This window comes from Dromaius novaehollandiae, chromosome 1 (genome assembly GCF_036370855.1).
Source record: "Dromaius novaehollandiae isolate bDroNov1 chromosome 1, bDroNov1.hap1, whole genome shotgun sequence".
NCBI lineage: Eukaryota > Metazoa > Chordata > Aves > Casuariiformes > Dromaiidae > Dromaius > Dromaius novaehollandiae.
The window spans coordinates 38,786,646-38,806,310 of NC_088098.1; the positions used below are offsets into that span (position 1 = coordinate 38,786,646).

General features: G+C 36.9%; 1 protein-coding gene across 3 annotated transcripts in view; it reads right to left on the bottom strand.

The window, feature by feature from the left end:
- Nucleotides 1-3,902: 3,902 nt before the first annotated feature.
- Nucleotides 3,903-19,665, bottom strand: part of NAP1L1 (nucleosome assembly protein 1 like 1) — a 30,536-nt gene continuing 14,773 nt past the window's right edge. For 2 of the 3 annotated variants that reach the window (XM_026100301.2, XM_064509254.1), the window contains exons 3-15: nt 18,992-19,080; nt 16,560-16,662; nt 12,963-13,104; nt 12,447-12,527; nt 12,082-12,210; nt 11,526-11,597; nt 10,775-10,914; nt 9,001-9,146; nt 8,900-8,919; nt 7,492-7,614; nt 6,760-6,792; nt 6,358-6,408; nt 3,903-4,624 (exon numbers count right to left, since the gene is read on the bottom strand). In XM_026100301.2, coding sequence (XP_025956086.2) covers nt 4,589-4,624; nt 6,358-6,408; nt 6,760-6,792; nt 7,492-7,614; nt 8,900-8,919; nt 9,001-9,146; nt 10,775-10,914; nt 11,526-11,597; nt 12,082-12,210; nt 12,447-12,527; nt 12,963-13,104; nt 16,560-16,662; nt 18,992-19,080 — 1,165 coding nt within the window. In that variant the 3' untranslated portion in view covers nt 3,903-4,588. The remainder of the gene's footprint in view (nt 4,625-6,357; nt 6,409-6,759; nt 6,793-7,491; nt 7,615-8,899; nt 8,920-9,000; nt 9,147-10,774; nt 10,915-11,525; nt 11,598-12,081; nt 12,211-12,446; nt 12,528-12,962; nt 13,105-16,559; nt 16,663-18,991; nt 19,081-19,665) is intronic. The other variant, XM_026100303.2, reaches the window with a different exon arrangement.

The following is a 19,665-nucleotide window of genomic DNA, read 5'->3' on the forward strand; positions in this document are numbered from 1 at the left end:
CAGATTTGATCAGCTAGTACTCAGTAAAGCAGGTGTGAGTTTCAAACACACCTACTCCTCATCACCACCTCCAGGATGAATATTAAAGCTGGGAGGATACCTGCAACACTTACTTGAGTGCATAAAAGCACAGCTCACAGTAGTTATATTCAGGAGCTAAGTCCCCTCTGCAGCTACAGAGGCAACTACTCATGCCAACTCAGCAAATTTCAGACACTTAAAGCCAATGCAATTAACTTCTGCCACACATGATCCTCATGCACCTACTTTTAGTATACACCAAGCAGATCCAAATTTTGAATAGCTTATATTTTGCTTGGTGTGTTGTCTAGTCTGCTTTACTTGTGACTGGCACCTCTTGGCTTTTGCGGGAAAACCAGAACATGTGGAAGACTACCTCTGCGCTCAGAGGTCCACAAGAGAATTTGAAAGCGATGAGAAACACCTTGTCCAACATGCCACGTGGACAAACTATCAACTCATTTGACAGAGCATGCAAAAATGAGACTTACCACTTCCAGTAGATGGATTTACCTTCACTTTATGTAGCATTGGAATTAACAAGTTATTACCTTGACATCTGCTTGAAAGCTTGCAGGGAACCAGCGCATCTCAAACAGAACTGGGCAGCCATTAGGAAGTGAAACTGAAGGTGGGATAAGCAAGGAGCTCTTGGACAGGGCTACTCTCTGATTAGGAAAGGTTAGGTTAACACAGAATGAAAGGGGAAATGCTGGGGAACCGAGTCCACCTGCACAAGCTTCCTGCACAGCTCCAGCACAGCAGGCCAACCAGAGCCATTACAAATAGGAATGCCCTCATAATCACTCTGTCCCTTTCCTGAGTGGTTCAGCATTTTAGTTCCTTAAGCCAGTGGGAATGCCACAGCATATCGCCTCCTCCCCAACACAACACAAGGCAAAGAACACTGCTGCACAGACCTTTGGGAACTGTAGATCTCTGGTAGATGCATACAAAATACATAACCGCAATTTTCTGTCAATTTCTGAATCCAATCTACAACAGTGAGCCTTAAAACAGGGGGAGGTGTAAGTAGCAGCTCAAAGGTAAAGATGAGCATGTTCAATTCCTGAACAGTTTCTACATTCTGCTGTAGTTTCTCATTTAACAAAAACATGTAAAAGTTATAACTACCTAGCTTTGGAAACACCAGTTCTAAGAAACCAGCTAAGAATCTATGGTTATGAAGCTAGTTAGTTACAGAAGACATCAGTAACAAGTGTTAATATGTGAAGTGCTTAACTAACCCATCCAGGATAACACTAATTATACCTGACATCCCCCTTCTCCAGAAACTAAGACTTAAGAATACTAAGCTTATCTGGTCTATTTTACTTCAGGATATTGTTTTAAAATAATGTTTTACATTACTAAAGCTATACCAGACAAGGAAACCATTTAGTGCTAATGTAATCTATTGTAATCTATCTGCATTTGCCTAAAGTTTAGAAGTACCAAGCAGCACCCCTCTCCATCAAGCATAAGATGTCCACCCTTCCCCCTCATTCCCAGTCACAGGTAATTCGCCTATCTCCTCCATCAGCAACCACCATTTTTTTCCCCTAAGGCCATTCCCTTCAATTCTGCAACCAAAGCTGGACAGAAAAACAGATTTGCTCATTCTTTAATTTCAATGTGGTACTGCAGTAACTGACAAAAAGACCTATTTTCTTTTCAGTGACATTCTCCTAGCCTGAAGTTATTAACAAGGTGACTTCTCCCCAAATACTAAATGAACAATTTATCTATAGTTGGTATAAATTCAAGAAAAGTGAAAAGAATGAGTCACAATACTCCAATGAATGTTGAAAGTTTAATGTTCCTGCTACATACTGCCTTTCAGAATTGCTAAACAAGGGTGTTTCAGATCACAGAACTATGCTAACTACCGAAACAGTTTTTATTTAACCAGTGCCATAAGAATTGGCACTTCAATTTGTATGTTTATACTCTTCCTTTTGCTGCAGTCTAGAGTGCACAAGAACAGCTGATTTAGTACTGGCAACTTGATCTAGATAGATGCATACCAAAATCTGTACGCAGATATGGGTTCATGGCTCTGGATCCTGCAGGCCGCAGGTGAGCTTTGAGATCTATCAACTCCCCTCTTCAAATACTGTATTACATTGAATGGCAGGAAGTTATTAGATGAGAAAGCAATTTAAGCACAAGCCAGATTTCCTATGACAGGAACAATGACTTCAGAAATTCCTTGGACAGCTTTTGACACTGCTTTCTCTTTTGTTATTAAGAACAGGCTAGATCTAAGTAAGGACTTCAGATAATTCTCATGTCCAAAGGTATGACCCCAAAAACCCCATGTTAGCAACTACTCCAGCCCATAACATATTATGAGCTTGATCTCTGTATGCCCTGAAGTTTAAACAATCAGTGCTTGGTTCAAACCAAACGTTCAGAGAAAAGATCAAGTGATACACAAACACCTGACAGGGACAGCATCTCAAAGGCTAAGCACATTCTGTCAGGATTAATGTCATCACAAGACCGCAAGCACATCCACTTTAACACACAGCTATGAAGCAACAGTGAAGTTGATCTTTTTTTGACTTATTTTTCTATGCTGTAATTTATAGGTTACCTAAAAAACAGAGTACAGCTTCAACAGTACTGTTTTATATACAGCTATGGATAACAAGAGCTCCTTCTCCTAAATCCATAACTATCTAGAGAGAAGACAATGAAGTTTGACAAGGACTCTGAAATTAAGCAGTGTGGCATTCAAGCCTCTGAGGAATACAAAAAAAAGTCAGTTTAGTCAGAGCACAGTAGACCTTCCTCTCAGAAGGACCAAGGATTCAGGAAGGGGGTACAGGATAAGCTTCATTCTGTATTATCTGCCCTCCAAGCAAAAGATACTGGAGAAAGACTTCCCCTGGCCCCATCCTCACATTGCCCTTGCCTCCCCCTTGCCCTGCTCTTTTTAATACTTTAAACCTTTATTGCTATACTTCATAGTACATCAGTGGCAAGGAAAAGAGTAGCTACTGCAGAAACAGATCTATGGCTGGATGCTTCTTTGCTGCTCCATGAGGGTCTTCCCACCCCTCAAAAAGTTAACTGGGTACTTGTTTAAAATCAGCACTTCTACAGCTATGCAAAGGACAAGGCTGTGCATAGCACAGTAGTAGCTGACTAACCATGGAAGACTTGAACAGAAGACATCAGTTCGGTCTCCTCAAGCTGAATGCATCTCACAAAAGAGCACCCTCACTTGTAGGCTAGAGGCGAGGTTAGTATCAGAAAGACCTTCTAGCCCTTATGTTTAAGCTGACAAGGAACACCTAAAACAAAAAACATGAATCACACCATGAGAACATAGCCTAGCAAACAGAACATCTGGGGAGGAGAAAGGAATTCCTTGGGTTTTGGTTCCTCCCCTTTAGATCCTTGATACAGTGAGAAAACAAACCAGAAGGCAGCTAAGTGCCCTAGCCCTCTCTTAGGCTACAGAGCAGGTCTTGTTCTGGACGTCCCAGCTCTGACCACATACACTGGAAATCCAAGGCGCCTCTCCCAGCTCCAGATTCCATACAAATAACCAGATGCCTTTGAGTCAGGCATGGCAATACCAAAGTCCTTTATCAGATCTAGGCCCACTTCTAAAAAATTTGTCTTTTCAAAGTGGCAGTGTTGACTAATCACTAAAACATGTAGCTCTGGCTCACAACTATCACATTGCAAAAGGATAGCACAGATCAAACTTTCCAGACAATTAAATTGTGTTTAAAAATGCTACATAATTTACTTTTCAGTAACTCTTGATGATTTTTGTCTCTAGTAAAAAGTGAACTGCAGCATGAAAGAGATGCCTTAATAGTTTACACATGCAGATACACACATCATAATAAAACAAGACTAGCTTCTGAAAATACTAGGTTTTATTCACACCCCAGTGGTAAACAATAACCTTAATATGTTGACTAGGTTTCCTTTGTAGATCACTATGTCACATAAAATACAAAACCCATAGCATAAACAAGCTGACAGTTATGAATGTTTAATGTGGTTTCGCTGGAAATTAAACAAATTATACTAGTCTTCTCAAGTAGTCAAATTCAAAATGCATCATCATCTCCTAGTTAGTACAAGTCACTGCCATTTCTATAACAAAGTAATGAAGGCACAACTAGTGCAAGCAGACTTAAACCCGTTCAGACTACTGGGCTGAAAATACTTTGGTTGGTTCTTCAGGAGAGGATTTTCTCTAAACAAATATTGGTCTCAGTTAACAGTTCTGATAATCTTCACAGCTGCAGTCTAATAGCTACATGACAAAGACTTCACAAGAACCAAACTATGTAGCAATGAATTAACATTCATGCTTTAGGGGATTTACTGCATTCTACATATTGACTGAAAATTATACTGTTAAAATGTTAGGTAGATTGAACCTACATTTTAAACTGGTTCTTATGTGTTTGATTTTGTTTTTAACAAATTGGTTACTTAATTCTACCAAGATACAAAACATAAGGCTGTAAGTAACTAATAGTTGTGTTTAGGCTATTACAGTGCAGGTAATCCTCAAGGCCACATACACACTGCTTCACTGCTGCTTGCATTCTGCTGGGTTTTGATCCTTCTGTTAAGAAAAAAGAAATATCAGTGTATAGATACCAGTGCTTTAAAACAGCTATTAAAATTGCTAAACATATTTTCTCAAATTCCAGTATTCAAGTTTTTTGAATCTCCTCTCTTAAACTAATCATGCTGTCTCCGAACAAGCATCCAGGCCTTCTGCACAACTTAAACCAAAAGAAGCTTCCCTGGGTTGGTAACAAAGTCACAGCCTTACTCCAGAACCCACTCTATAGCTGTACAATAAAACACCAAATCCTGGTACTTTGTTATCACTCGGGACACATCTTTGAGAAATTCCAGCTGCTAGAGAATTCCCAAGTAGAACATTTCTTCTCTGCTATATTGAGATAGACAACCAGCAATATCTCACAGTAATGTGGAAATTTAAGAAAAATGCTTTCCAGGGTTAAAGTTCAGTTGCAAGTTTTCATTCCCAAACTTGATATCCAGCTAGTTTTACTCCACTGCCTTGTCAGGATAGCTATTCTAGGACCTCAGTGCTTTAATAAACTTACTCCTACCTTTCAGGGTGCAAGCAGCTTACAACCTTTTATTCTGTGTCAACACCCTATAGTACTATTAAAGTCTCTCCCTAGTCCTTCCACAGTTCTGATACTGAGAGCACTACCTTGCTGTTTTACAGTTCTGTTAAGCCTGAGGAGAAGGGCGGAACACAACAACAAAAAAGACTTATCTCCTTTTGTAAGATTAACTCCTGAAATGACAGAAATAAGAAGCCTACCTAGCAGCTGTTTCATTTTGATTCTAAAAGACTTTCTTGAACAATAGGAACCAATTTGGACACTACACCAAATGAAGTGTCACCAATAGGTTGTACACTTCAATTAACACTTCCACATCCTACATCTTTCCTGGTACAATTGTAGGATTATGTAACTCTTTCACTAGTACTTTGATTGTATAGCCCATACCATTTCTCCTGACAAATATACTGCATCCTCATTTGATCTAAAAAGCACATTTCCTAGCAGAATTTTAGTTCACACTTAGTCCAAGACATCCTATCTTCATTTTCATGGCTACAGCTTTCCACTCAGCAGCATCCGATGCTTCCGAGTGGTCAGGCATGCCTTTCCCTAGGGAAAAAGCTATTAATTTAGTGGCTTGATCACTTTTCCAACAAACTGAGCCTGGTTAGTCATTTGCCCAACCCCTGAAATACAAAGCTAGGCTGCCAGTTGCTCTTGGCTGCTCATGTATTAGTCGGCTGTAGCTACATTCCTGAACCTTGACTTCTGCTACCTCAGGAAATAACAGCCTTGCCATTATCTCCTGTGAAAAAAGCATTGATTCAGCACAGATTTCCCCAGTGTAGTAGAGGAGTCAGTATTTCGCTTGTGACAAGCTCCTAAACTAAATATGGATTACTCGAACAGTTCTCTATGTTCTTCAAGCACCACAGAACACTCATATCAAACTAAAAGCAGCAGCTTGCTGCAAGACAAATTTATAGAAAACCAAGGTTGACTAATTCCAGTGCTTAAAGCCACAAATTACAGTAAGAAACATTTTTCTTACTGTAAGAGCTTCAACAAGCTCTTCAAACACGCCTGCTTAGACTGTCAGAAGCAGGACTGAAACAACCTTAGCCAAAGCATCCTCACCCCATAGAGGCAACATTTTAAATATTTAAACTAAAAATCAAAATCTAGCATAAATGAATATTTTGAGTGTATATACACAGGCACACTTAAATTCTTTGTATTTGCTTACTTTCGGGTCATAATCTGGATCATTTTCTTCATCTGCTTCTTCTTCCCCCTCCTGAAAGAAAACACTTATTTACACTTTAGCTTATCCACACTCTGCTTCCAGAACCATTTTCAAGCACATTTTTAATATTAATTTTTACTCTTAAATACATTAATTTTCACTTCAAGTTATGCATATTGTACGAGTTTGCCCTCCTACAAAACACATGTTTTGTCATCAACTGCAACTTAATTTATAAGATACCTTGTGTTTTTTTATTTTGTTTTTTGAAATATTCACTGGTCTTACAGTTAGTAAGTACAACTTAACCTAAGTGCCCAGAGGATTCAAAAATCAAAGGAATTGTTGGTCTGGACAACATACTACAGAAGGGAAACTACTTAAGCCCATTTTTCAGCTCACCTCATCATCTGCCTCCTCTCCTTCTTCATCATACTAGGAAAGAAAAAAATGATTTCAATAGTGTTACAAATGCACTCATTTTAGACATCAATTTATTTGGGATGACTGAAGTTGACACCAGGGACCATCCATGTTGTACTGTACTTTGAAAGTATATAAATCTGACATATTTAAAAATGCTTATACATTACCATGAAAAACATTCAATCTCTTATGTGTAACATTTTAGCAGAGAAAGCTGCCCACCTTTGAGTTCCTTACATGCAACACAAAGAGTTTATAGGTGGTGACAACACTTCTGTCCAGCAGGGTGCCTCAAAGTGTAAGGCAGTCTTTCAATCACTTGCTATCCTTCCTGCTTTCCCAACCAAAGTTGGACTATACATCCTAAAAAAATCAGCTCAAGGCTGGACTTATCTTAGCCAAATCAACATAACTGTTACCTGTTCTTGTTCATGTCTTCTACACAAACTTCTACTCAGACATACTCTAAAAACATTTAGCTAAAGTGTTCATGTTTTATCACAGCTTTTGCCACAAAGCTCTGAAGTCACTACTTCCATCAGGTATCAACTGTGTGCTTCTTATTTAACCCTCTAGGAAGCTCAGCTAAAGCTAATATTAATATGTTCCATTCTAAGAATACTAACATTATAAGAATCAGAAGTTACACAGAATACTTTAAGCGGCATATTCAAAAGTTTTTTTGCACTTTGAAAGAATTTTACTTACATCATCATCGTCATCTTCAATAGCTTCTCCTGTGAAGTACAATACTGATCGGGGGACTATACGCTCACGTAAGAAGTGACCTATTTCAAAGTCTGCAGCAAGGATTGCCTCAGCATCATCATCCTGCATAAAACAACATTACTTCCTAAACCATAAGCAGATAATTATTTTTGACACAAACAAGTCACTCGGACTTTGACGTGGTCAGATACATACAAATCCAGTGCACTGACTTTTCATTCAGGGCTTGCTTTATAGAATTAAGACTGTGGGATCAAGTTTTACACTTCCAAACACTTTACTCATTAAGCAGTGTTCAGGGTTTGTTTCTTTGGTAAGCTGAATTATACAAAGCTCTGGAGTCTAAGTTTTATTCTTCCACTACCCCCCAACTTACTTTTAAGTGGAAAAATACTTCAATATAAATACCTCCCCTAACTCCCACAGATCTTCAGTTCACATATAGGATTTATTATATTGTTAAGAACCAAACACTTCACAGATGAACCTTTTTAATGAAAAATTCTACTAACTACTTTTGACTCCTACAGTGTATCTCCTCCATGACTCCCTTAATCGACTGTAAAGCACTTTCACATCTGCTCTCTGTTCTAATCCCACATTTTCACTTCTTTTCTTTATATAGTAAGTGTTCTGCTGGCTCCCATCTGAGAAGTGATCTTCAAGTCTAAAGACTTGAAATTTTTAACATTATGAACATACAACTTCTGGTGTCTTTCATGAATATCAGAGTTCATGCCAACTGGAGTTCTAACAGTGTGGTTCTGGAGGCTCTAGTCAGTCTCCTCACACAATAGGAATAACTTATTTGGCACTGTTAAATGCTCTCTGCAGTTTTTCTCCTTGCCAAAAATAAATAAATCGCAGCTTATTGCCATGGGTTTTTCTACCAGTGAGACTGAGCACACTGAAGACAAGAGTGAGCTCTTGGAGACTTCTATGCCTGTTCTACCACTTTCTCCAAGAGTTTTAATAGCAGGGAAAATATTTAACAGCACAAAATACAACTCACATACATGTAGCAATTAAAGACCATCTAACTAACATTCAAAGGGACAGATTAACACCACCACCATCACTTAAAGGGAAGCCTAACAACAAATGTCACTATATTTGTTAAAAAGTTAACAAATCACAAGCTAACTTTCAGGAAGGATAAGCTGTTAAGTTTATTAGACTAACTCCACTATACAACAAGTATTCCTTCCAACAAGGAAATAAAAGTCAAATACATACTATTTACCACATAAATACTGACAGTTAAATACAGAAACAGTTAAAGCTGAAGCTGTCTAACAATTCCTAAATAATGTCAATATAAACACTTTGAATAATAAGGCATGCATTCTGCTACAGGTGGTACCCCCCTTTAAAAGAGTCAGCTTACCAAGTCTCCACTTTCAGGAACTGTAAAAAAGAAAAAACAAGTCAGTAAAAATACATACCACACAAAGTCAGTTTACATAAACTAATGTATACTCAGCTTACCTTCAGGGGGACTAAAGAAGTTGAAGAAAGAGTCATTGGAAACAGTTTTTGTCACTGTTCTAACTGTGCCACGACCCTTGTGTTTCTGCTTCTTCTTAATTGTTTTTAAAGTAACATTCTTTCCTTTTTTCCAGTCTATTTGGCAACTGGAGAAGGAGAAAAAAACCAGACAGATACAGGTTAATACAATTCCAGCTGCTACAACTTACTGAGACTATCACAACTGTAAGGGATACAATGAATATAAAATATTACAGTCTTTTTTACCATCTAATTACTGCTATATTGTCATTAGTTTATACTTTGAAAATGCAAGTAGTGGGTTAATATCAGGAATGAAATTTTTTCATGCAGAAATTTCTCCTTTCCCACTCTCCCTCTGAAATACCAATTTTCATTTGCTATCAAGTTCTACTTGGTTTCATATCCAAGAATGGTGTCACACCATTTTTAGTGCTACCTATGCATTAGATTTCAGTTTAAAGTGCTACCTATGCATTAGATTTCAGTTTAAAACTGTAGTAAGTTCAAAGATAACTACACCCTCATTTTATTACGGTTTTGCTTTATAAAATATTGTCACATTTGGTCATGCTAGTAATACGCTATGGTTGACAACACCCATGATTGTATAGCAATAAGCCCTTCAAATAATGTATCAAACAGGTGCGTAGATTTTTTTGTCACTATACTGTGGAGGAAAATCATGCCTCAGGCTTGTCTGACATTCAAAGAATTCAAGGGCATATAAACAAAGAGGTCACATTAGTAAGATTGCCTGTATTTGCAGAAGTATCTCAATCATGTTCCTAAAGACTCAGAGGAACTAGGTATATTGTTTTGGGTAAGAAAAGGCTGTCTTAGTTAAGATACAAATGAAGGTCAGTACCAGTAAGTGCATAGTAAGACACGGGACAGAACAACTCTGACTACACAGTGATAGGCTCTAAATTAGTTATTACCACTCAAAACAGATATTGGCATCATTCTGGTTGGTTTCACATAACCATCTGCTCAACAGCAGCCAGAAAGTTTAAAAAGACCACATTAACATAAAGGAACATAACAGATCATGACATGTAAAGCCCTGGTGTACCCACATGCTGATTATGTTGAACTGTTTTCTCTCCTCTCTCCACAAGAGGAAGGACATGAATAGAAAACAATTATATAAGCTGTGGAATAACAGCTGATTCAGAATGGAAGACATCACTGAAAAGGGAATGTGACAGATCTTTAAAATCATGAGAAACCTGGAGTAGGTAGACAGCTATTCACTATTTCTAAGATTAACTGAAAGGCAGTGAGTTAACATTGAACTGTTATGAAACAAACTGGACAACTGTGATACAAAAGTAAAACTGGAATTGACTGCCCAAAGTGTTGCATATGTCAGAAATACAAAAGGATTCAAAAAGTGATTAAAAATTCAGGAAAGCCATCATGGCCTACAGAAAGATAGGCTATCTAGCTTCCAGTTCAGTTTCATAGAGATTGCAGAAGTGTTTCTTGCTCAATCTAAAAGTAATTCTGCACATAATACTACATGGAGACAAGGGGGAACGTCTCAAATGTTTCAAATTAATATGAAGTTACAAGATTAAAGCTTTTAAGAAAGTTGTTACTGAAAGTGTCAACCAACCTGCTTACAAGTTACTAAATAACAGTATCTTCTCCAGCACCTTCACAAGATGATAGAAAAGCCTGTACTCTGATAATGCTAGTGTTCAGGAAGTACTGAAAGAAAACATTATTTTTTTAAGCCAACACTTACCCTGTACAACCCATGATTTCTGGTCCATCAAAGGAGAAGGGATCAGAATCATCTGGCTCTGACCTCATTCTATACGTCTTTGTCAACACTTCATTCGTGAAGTAGTCATTTGGTTCAAAGTGAAATTCTAATGTGAAACTCTTAAAGACAATTGCAAAAAGAATCTTTAGCAATTTAGCAACACACATTTAACTTGACCCACATATTTAGAAGACCCAAACACAAAACACAGATGCAAAAGAACATATTCATGTCTACCAGTACTGAAAAGGTGCACATACATGACTTATTCTAGGATTTGCTGCCCAATAAATCTTAAAATGCTTTCATCTACTATGTTGGTTTTAGGCTCATTACTTCAATACACTGTTCGCAATAATGACACAAGATCTCCTGATGAACAGTTTTCCTGGTGCTACAGTACAGAAATAACTTATAAATCTAAAATACTAAAACTTAGCTATTTAGTTTCTGGCAAGGAACATATCCCAATTATAATAATTGTACCAAAGTGCCTGAAAGTATCAAAACCTAAAGGTGAAACAGCAGACATGAACACCTAATTCCTCACTCAGAATTTGAAGATTAAATTAAACAAGTATTAGTTCTGCCCTATTTTTCAGAAGACAAGAAGTTGCATATTTTTCAAGACTGCCAGAAGACATCTGCTTATCCCAGACCTCACTACAGATATCCAAATAAAAGTCTTAGGAACATATAGCACCAAGTTTGTTTAATAGATTAAACTAACCATAGGCTGTCCAGCTTCTGAGAACTTCACTTTTATGTCTTTTAAGTGTTTCAGGATAGGCTCATCATGTTCCTGTAAATAAAAGAGTTTATTCAATTTTCATGAAACTTATTTAATTGTACACAAGTTTAAGTTCTTGCAGAGATAAAAAGCCATATGTAGGATGAGCTTTACATTTGACAAAACCTTGTTACAGCACTGAAACACTTTCATGAACATGACCAGCAGATGGCAACAATAGGAACGGTATAGAATTTCCATTGTAGTAAAGCCTAAAGCTTATGCAGACATGAAATAATTTTTGGCTATATCTGATATACTCATACACAGATTCTTACATATATGGAAAGTATATTAATAAGGTAAAATGACAAGTTCAATAACATAGTAGGAAAGTATTCCAGTGTGCTCTCAGTTGAATACAGTATCAGAAATGACATCTGAGTACTCATTTCATTTTCACTCTCCAACAGACATGTCAAGTAATGTACTGTTCCTACTCTTTCCTTGGATTAGGTGCTAAAGCAACCTCACACAAGCCTAGGTCACCACCTACCTGAACCATATCACTGAGCAAGTCAACATTCTTAAATACTGTCAGCCAAAACTCAGGAATTCCTTTAGGGTCTTCTTTTTCTTCATCTTTTTTTTCCTCTTCAAGTTTGGCTTTCTCTTTCATTTCCTCCTTGATGGAATAAAAATATTAGTTTTTCTAGATTTTAAAAAAGAGTGCCCTACAAAGTATGGCTAATGCAGTTTTTTTTTATTGATACGAATCTGGACTAAGTTTCATGCGCATGCTTTAAGGCATCAGTGAAAAATTATGAAGCCTCTATTTTTATATTTTACTTTACTTACTGTATTGAATCTTGGTCCATGCTAAGGACTAAGATATTGATGTGAACTGATTATGATACTCACTGAAATCTCTTCTTCAACATCTGCTTTCCATTCACATTCTTCCTCTGTAGGTTCATAAATTGCATTGATGATTTCACTTCGCTGGAAGATTAAATCAAATTCTTTTACATTTCCTAGTCACTGCAATCACCAGTGCCCTATTCAATAATTCCTAATCCTAAATTCACACAATTATCATATTAAGAACTTATCAAAATTTTTATTGCAGCCTTGGAGACTCAGCAGTTGCCATTTTCCACACTCTGCAGTAAGCACCAAAATTCCAAAAAGCTTACTGCATCTTCAGACATGTTTAATTGACAGGATGAAGTCTAGTATATTGAAGCCATTTTAGTAACCATGGAACAGACTGAATATTTACACGGATGGTGAACTGATATCAGTTCAGCTGAATGGGCACATATGAAACCAAAGTAATTCAGAACATGCATAAGCTTTCAATTCATATTCCCTTGTGTTTTAGAATTTCATCTAAGTTAAAGCTTTTAAGTACAAATCAGATTAGCATTAAAATACCTTGTCAAATAAGGGCTGATAGAGAGCAGCGTACTTTCTTTCCAGCTCATGAACTTCCTCATAGAACTTTGCTTCTATCTGTGCACATTGAACCTGAAGATTCTTGAGAGCATTCACACGTCTTTTAACAACTTTAGGCAAGCTGAAAAATTCAGTGATAGAACTGTTACAAACACTGCTCTAAGTACATGCCAACCCTTCCTTCCTTAACCATCACCCTTAATAACAAATTTGCACCACAACAGATTTTACACTGTTTTAAGCTTTAGAAAGCTGAACAATTCTGAACCATGATCCACTATACCACACTGATTCAAACGGTCAGCACAGGCTCTTAAACTGAGGTTTTAAGCTGAGTTAGAGCCATAGTATTCCATAAACCTGGGTCAAGCTTTGCACAAACACACGCAATAAAACTTCACATTAAAAGCAAGTTCTACATTATCACTGAACAGCATAGCAAATTCATATGGTTGAGAATAATTAAGACTGCTCATTAATTGGCTTGGTTTTATGGAAGCAAGTTCAGGACAATTGAGTTATTACTCCATTAAGGAAGGCGTCAATCTTGAAAAAGTTTTGAAGTCAGGAAAGAAGCTAGTACTATCATCTTTAACATATTACTTATCATTCCCAAAGTGAGCAAGAGCTGCTTTGCTAAATGAGCTACTGTGTCATACATATTTACCAGGAAAGTATTAAAGCAATCTTCATTGTAAATACTTGTCAGCTGTAACTAAGTTTTACTTGTAGCAAGCTACACTAATGTAAACTTACTGTCAGGACAGAAAGCGCCTACATTAAAGCTTTTAGTGAGATTTATGGGGTAGATTGTGGACAGTCTCCACTTCCCATTAGATGAGTCAATCCCCAGCACACGGCTACAGAAAATTATGTCAGTGTCCCATATTTGTTTTATTTAAGCAGTTGGGCTATGTTATTAGAACACAGCCCTAAACAATTGCTTTTTATTATTAGGGCCAGCTTCAGGTTAGTGGAAGTAACCAACAAGAATGCGTTAACTTAGTTAAACACTGAAAGTTACTATTCATTACTAATGCTATCATACCTCTATTAAGTAGGATATGCACATGTTCCAACATCTTTGTTTACTTTAAAATGCAGACTCATTCTCCCTAACAGGTTTATGCTCAACATGAATATACTGTCTCTGGTTACCAAGACACTACACAGATCAACAATAGATCAACATCTACCTTGTACTTTTGCCCAAATCAGAAAGGTATGTGCTGCAGGTACTACCAAAAAAAGCTCAAGTTTAGTCATGACTGTTCATAAAAGATTTAACATTCTCATTACTCTCACATTCTCCCAGCCCCTAGTCACCTTAATCCTTTGCCACAATTCTGGCTTCAAGAACAAGCCCAGAACAAATCGCAACTTAAGTATCATGTTCAGTCAGTTAAGGAAAAAGTGTTACAAATAAAAATAAAACATAGGTAAGTAATAAAAAAAAAATCACCCAATTGATGCCACATACATATATTTAGACTAAGAGTACTGGTTCTAGCAATTGCAGATAAAAACAAACATGAAATTTTTAAGATGGTAGTGCCATACATGCAGTGTGTTCAGTTCTAGTTTGCCAAGGTAATAGAGGTTAACCCCTTTATTACAGAACATATGACGTGCAACAGATTCTAGAGACAGCTACATTTCATAAGAGTCTATGCCAACTAGTTCAAATTTCAGGATCTATACATCCACTACCTTTATAAACTCCGTACTTTAAAAGGAAAAGTAGTTTCATGAAAGAGACAGCTACTACTAAGTACATCTAAAAGGGGAAAGCAGACCTAAAGCCTAAACAGGAATGTGCAAGTGCAAAATGGCAAGTATAACACGGCTCCGAACACAAGCCAATAATGACTTAAGATCACACAAGAATAAACCTCCACCAAGCAGCTGAGGGAATTTCAGTCAGGCTTAGGTGAAGAGGTATGTCATTTGATAGCTGCCAAACAACCAGCAGATTTTAAGCAGGAGCAGATGTTTTGCCAGAACCTGTTTAGTTTCCGACCAGCTTATGCATCTAGTTCCTTAACAGCCCACATAACAGGCTTTTAAGACTTCAGACTGCTGCTGACTTCTGTGCCATCTCCGTGTCTAGACTCTAGATAAATAAGCTTAAAATAATACTTGGAAAGACATTGAAGAGATACCTGTAAAACATGGTTAAACCTGCATGCACGTGTTGACAAACCACAGACTCAACAAGCTGCATACATTTTTCCAACTTCTTCCACTGCAAGTTAGGTATTTGGTACAGTGACAAAGTTGCTATGTTTTTGTAATAGATGATGTGCTACTATACTTGAACAGATGAAGAAATGGTATAATATCTTAGAGGGAGCAACTGAATAAAAGAATGCCATGTAAATCAATAATACTTGTTTTATTCACTTCTTAGATCAAGGACTTGAAAGATTAGTAAAAGTTAATTAATATCTGTTGAAAAACATAAGAAAAATATTGGATGTGGAAAGCCAACAGCGTACAGTATGTTGAACAACAGAAAGAACCCTGTATACAGATCTCAAATGCAGTGGGTGATGCTGATAAGCATACATTTAGAAGTTCGTTGCCAATTCCACCTTCCTCTGCCAACAGAAGACAAAACTCCACTCTTCAGCAGATTTATCCATATCAGTGGTAGCACATACCACACTTCAAAGTTATTTCATACTAGACAGAGCTTGAGACATTGCTCCTTCACCTCACTCAAAGAATTAATTATAATTGATATAGATGTTTATCTACATCAGAGAGAGAGGGGAAACAAGGAATCCCTTTGACTCCATGCCCTTTCTTGTACTGATATTTATTAGGGGAGCCTATTAGCCAAACAAGCTTTTCTTCCATGCTACTACCTATAGTAAGAGGGAAAAGTTGTAGTAGTAGTAGTAATAGCAGCAGTAGCAGATAAGCCTATTACTCAGTAGCTGCCCCAGTTCAAGTCAATAGGGGCATAAGAGTATTAAAGGAAGATAGTCATACACTCTACAGCTCCTGTGGTTTTGATGAAAAGCTTACACACAACAAATTACGTAAGAGGCAGAAATGCTACTCTTAATGCAGATGGAGTAAAATATCAAGACTTGAAACAATTTTGTTTGCTACAAAAGCAGTCCACATGAAGCACCAATAAAACACTCCTAATTTTACCAACTTTTCTGGTTACACGATAACCACAAGATGATGGGATTAGAAACATTAGGTCCCTAAGTACTTGCCCATACTTAAACTGGTGTTTTATGATTAAGGCAAAGCTATGAAAGACACTTCAAATAGCAGGAAAACATCTTAAAGAAGGATGCCATTTTGTAATAATAGGGAATAGCACTGGCCACTGTAAGTATTTTAGTGTTCATTTCTTCAAAAGACCCAAGTAAAAGCAAAAAATGTAAGTTTTGGTCTCTTCAATTCCAAAATTCACTACAGACTGACTACATCAGTTTTTCTGCCATCTGGGAAGCACAGTAGTTTATGATTATTAGTACTAGAGACAATATTTTTTAGGAAAGCAAAAGCACTATTTATGCCACTCTGTTTATACCAAATCAGAACACATTGTACCTCTCTATATATCCTGTAGATGTTCCTACCAGACCATCAAGTCTTTCCTGAAGGGCTGCAAGAATCTGAGGATTTTGCATCATCTGCACAGTCAACTGCCGAGCTAAAAAAAATAAAAATAAAAACCTGTAAATGCAAAATGCTTTGGACTATCCAAGGAAGTTATTTTAGTAATAGGAAAAGGCCACAGGTTTGCTATGCATATGTAAAGAGAAACACAGGCCAAAGAGAAGTATATCAAACCCCTCTGCATTCTGTAAGCACGGATCAAGTCTACCCTATCCTGATCATCCGGAGGAGCAGAGCAGCATCTGAATTAAAACAACAAGCATTCAGAAAGTCAAGCTTTTGTTAAAAGAGTAGGCTTATTGTGATGCCCCTAAAAGCATCAACTTTGCCTTGAGTTTTTTTTTAATTCAAACTCATTACAGAAATCCAAGGTAGCAGAACTACTTTATGAAGAAAGTCAGGAACGAAGTTGGGGTTTTCCTTCCATTTTAGTCAAGCACAAAGAAACAAAACTGTTTCAGAACTGGATTTAGTAACTGCTTTACAAATCTGTTTACGTCATTTTTACTGGAAGAAAAATCTAGGAAAACAGGAATAAAAAAATCTTAACAACCTTTTTAAAAAAAGAAACGAACAGCAAGTCAGATCAATCAAATCAGTCTGACACATTATTGATTACAGAGTATCAGTACTATCTATACACCTACATCTTCTTCAGAAAACAACCTGCCAGAACAAGAAACTTGTTTCAAACTACAAGGTAGGCTAGAAATTTGTGTATATTTTTAAAACGTATTCCTAACTGCTCTCATTACCCATATTAACATCAACCCTTTTACTTCTTCTCAAAGTCTGTGCCTCAATAACCTGCAGAAATGAATTTTACAAGTTCTCACTTTAGAATAAACAGTTATGATCAGTTTTTATCAGGCTGCTTTGCTCCTTGCCCTTACACTCAGCTTTTACAGGTATGCAAACAAGCATTTCGCATTCCTTATAAAATACTATCTTTATATTGCATTCTGACACTTTCAAACTAAATTAGAATGAAACTTTTCAATTCTTCCCAACACGTAAAACTTTTGATCAATAAGGTTTCTTTAAAGCGCAAATGCTTTACTTCTTCAGCATCTGCAGAAGGACCTCTGAAAATGGAATTACCTAGATGAAAAAAGGACCATATCAGTAGAACTTAGAGGAACAATTCTGCATAGAAATAAATATTAAAAAGCTAGACAAGCTAGACAAGCAAGAATTACAAACTCAAAAGAATGGCTTGACAACATCATTTCAGAAGACTCTGTTAAGTCCTTTTCTACTGAAACATGTTTCTGTGAACAATAATCAACCAATTTTCCTTTACAGATTCACATAGTATAATTTGTCCTCAAGTTCTCAGCTACAATAGCTGGGATTAATTACCAAAAACGCATATCTATATTATTTCATCCCTAGGTTTCTTTAGAATGCTTAAGTAGTTACCATTTAAGTACTGTAAACTGTTCTTCATCTGACCAGTGTGTTCCATTAAATTTGGCTATCCAGCATTAGTAACACCTCTTTCTCCAACAGATAGACTGAAGCCTCCTCTAACACCACCTTGAGCAAAGTTATCCAGCTTTTTTTTAGTGTTATTGTTCTGTTCAAGCAGTCACTTAAGGTGGCGCTATGACTAATCCCAACTTCTTTACTGTTGAAATTATTAGCTCACACAATTATTTTTCTTTTGGCTACTTGCTCTTCAGATTCTACCTGTGCTCCCAACCTTCAACTACAACATATGAGCAGGACTTTTTAGCACAGAGATATAAAACAAGTGCTCCAATACACATTCAGGCTTTTAGGCAAAAGAATGGAAGAAGGATACATTGACTCCTAGTTGTAACACTAAGCATGATTTTTGCTCTGTTCAGGGTCAGACTACTCAGCAGCAAGTTACACAGCCGCTGATCAATAAAGTGATACATATGTGTGTATATACATTTTTAATTTTGTGTGCAAGTGTGTGTATACGTATACACACACAAATATCTATATCACACACTAAATATTTTCCTATCCAAGGCATCACATTTTGAAAGCTTTTGACTGCTGTTGCTTTTGAAAGAGTCTATTGACACATTCACAATAAATCTTTCTTTTCAACTGTACATCCTTTCAGGCAGCCAGCACTGCCTGAATAGGCATTGACCTTGACTAAAATGAGTGGCTGCAAACAAATAATAATAATTTAAAAAGTCACCTCACTGAGAAAAAACCCTTGTTTCAGAATTTAAACATATCAGTATGGGTACCAGTAATGCTTAGTAGCGCATCAGTATTTATGGTTTATCACTTCCATGTAGTTTAAGCAGTGAAATTCTTGTAACATTAATTTGAAAGCAAGTATTCAGCAGCTTAAAAAGCCTTATTTTCAAGGTTACCTTTGCTGTTGGCATCTTCACCAGTTTCTTCTTCCTCTACTTCTTCAACATCTTCCATATCCTGTTGGTCAAGTTCAGCCTGTTCTTTGCTATTAGGAATAATTAATAAGAAGATTGAGAAGTTAATTTTATAAAATTAAAGAGACATTTTAAAATAGCTTAAAGAACTCACATTAGAGATCAAGTCAGAGATCAAGCAAACTGATGCATCAGTTCTGATCTATGACAAACTAGAAGTCTTAACAGTCAAACAAAGCAAAAAGTTTGTCTCTACAGATTGTTTCACTTTCAACAGGCTCAGAATAGTTTGAAGAGCTAATAGCTTTTCCAGAATTTTGAAGATTCCTTTTTTACAAAAGACTTTTGCCCCTTTCTGCTCTGTGAATCCTCCCTGATAAAATGGGCAGGCTTAGAGAACTGAGGATAGGTTCACCTAAGCAATGCTTTGAATGCCATGAAACATGAGCATTCTGAGTAGGGAAAAATTACATACACTGAAACTACAGTAACAGGTAGCACTACCTTCCCCCTTCCCCCCCTAAAATTCCAACTAACATACTACCTAATGGTTAACTAGTACCTTGTCCCAATTTTAGATTTACTTACATTGAGGATCCCAAACCCATTTGGCATGAGCAATACGAGCTCTTCTCCCATCTGCAAAATGCTATAAA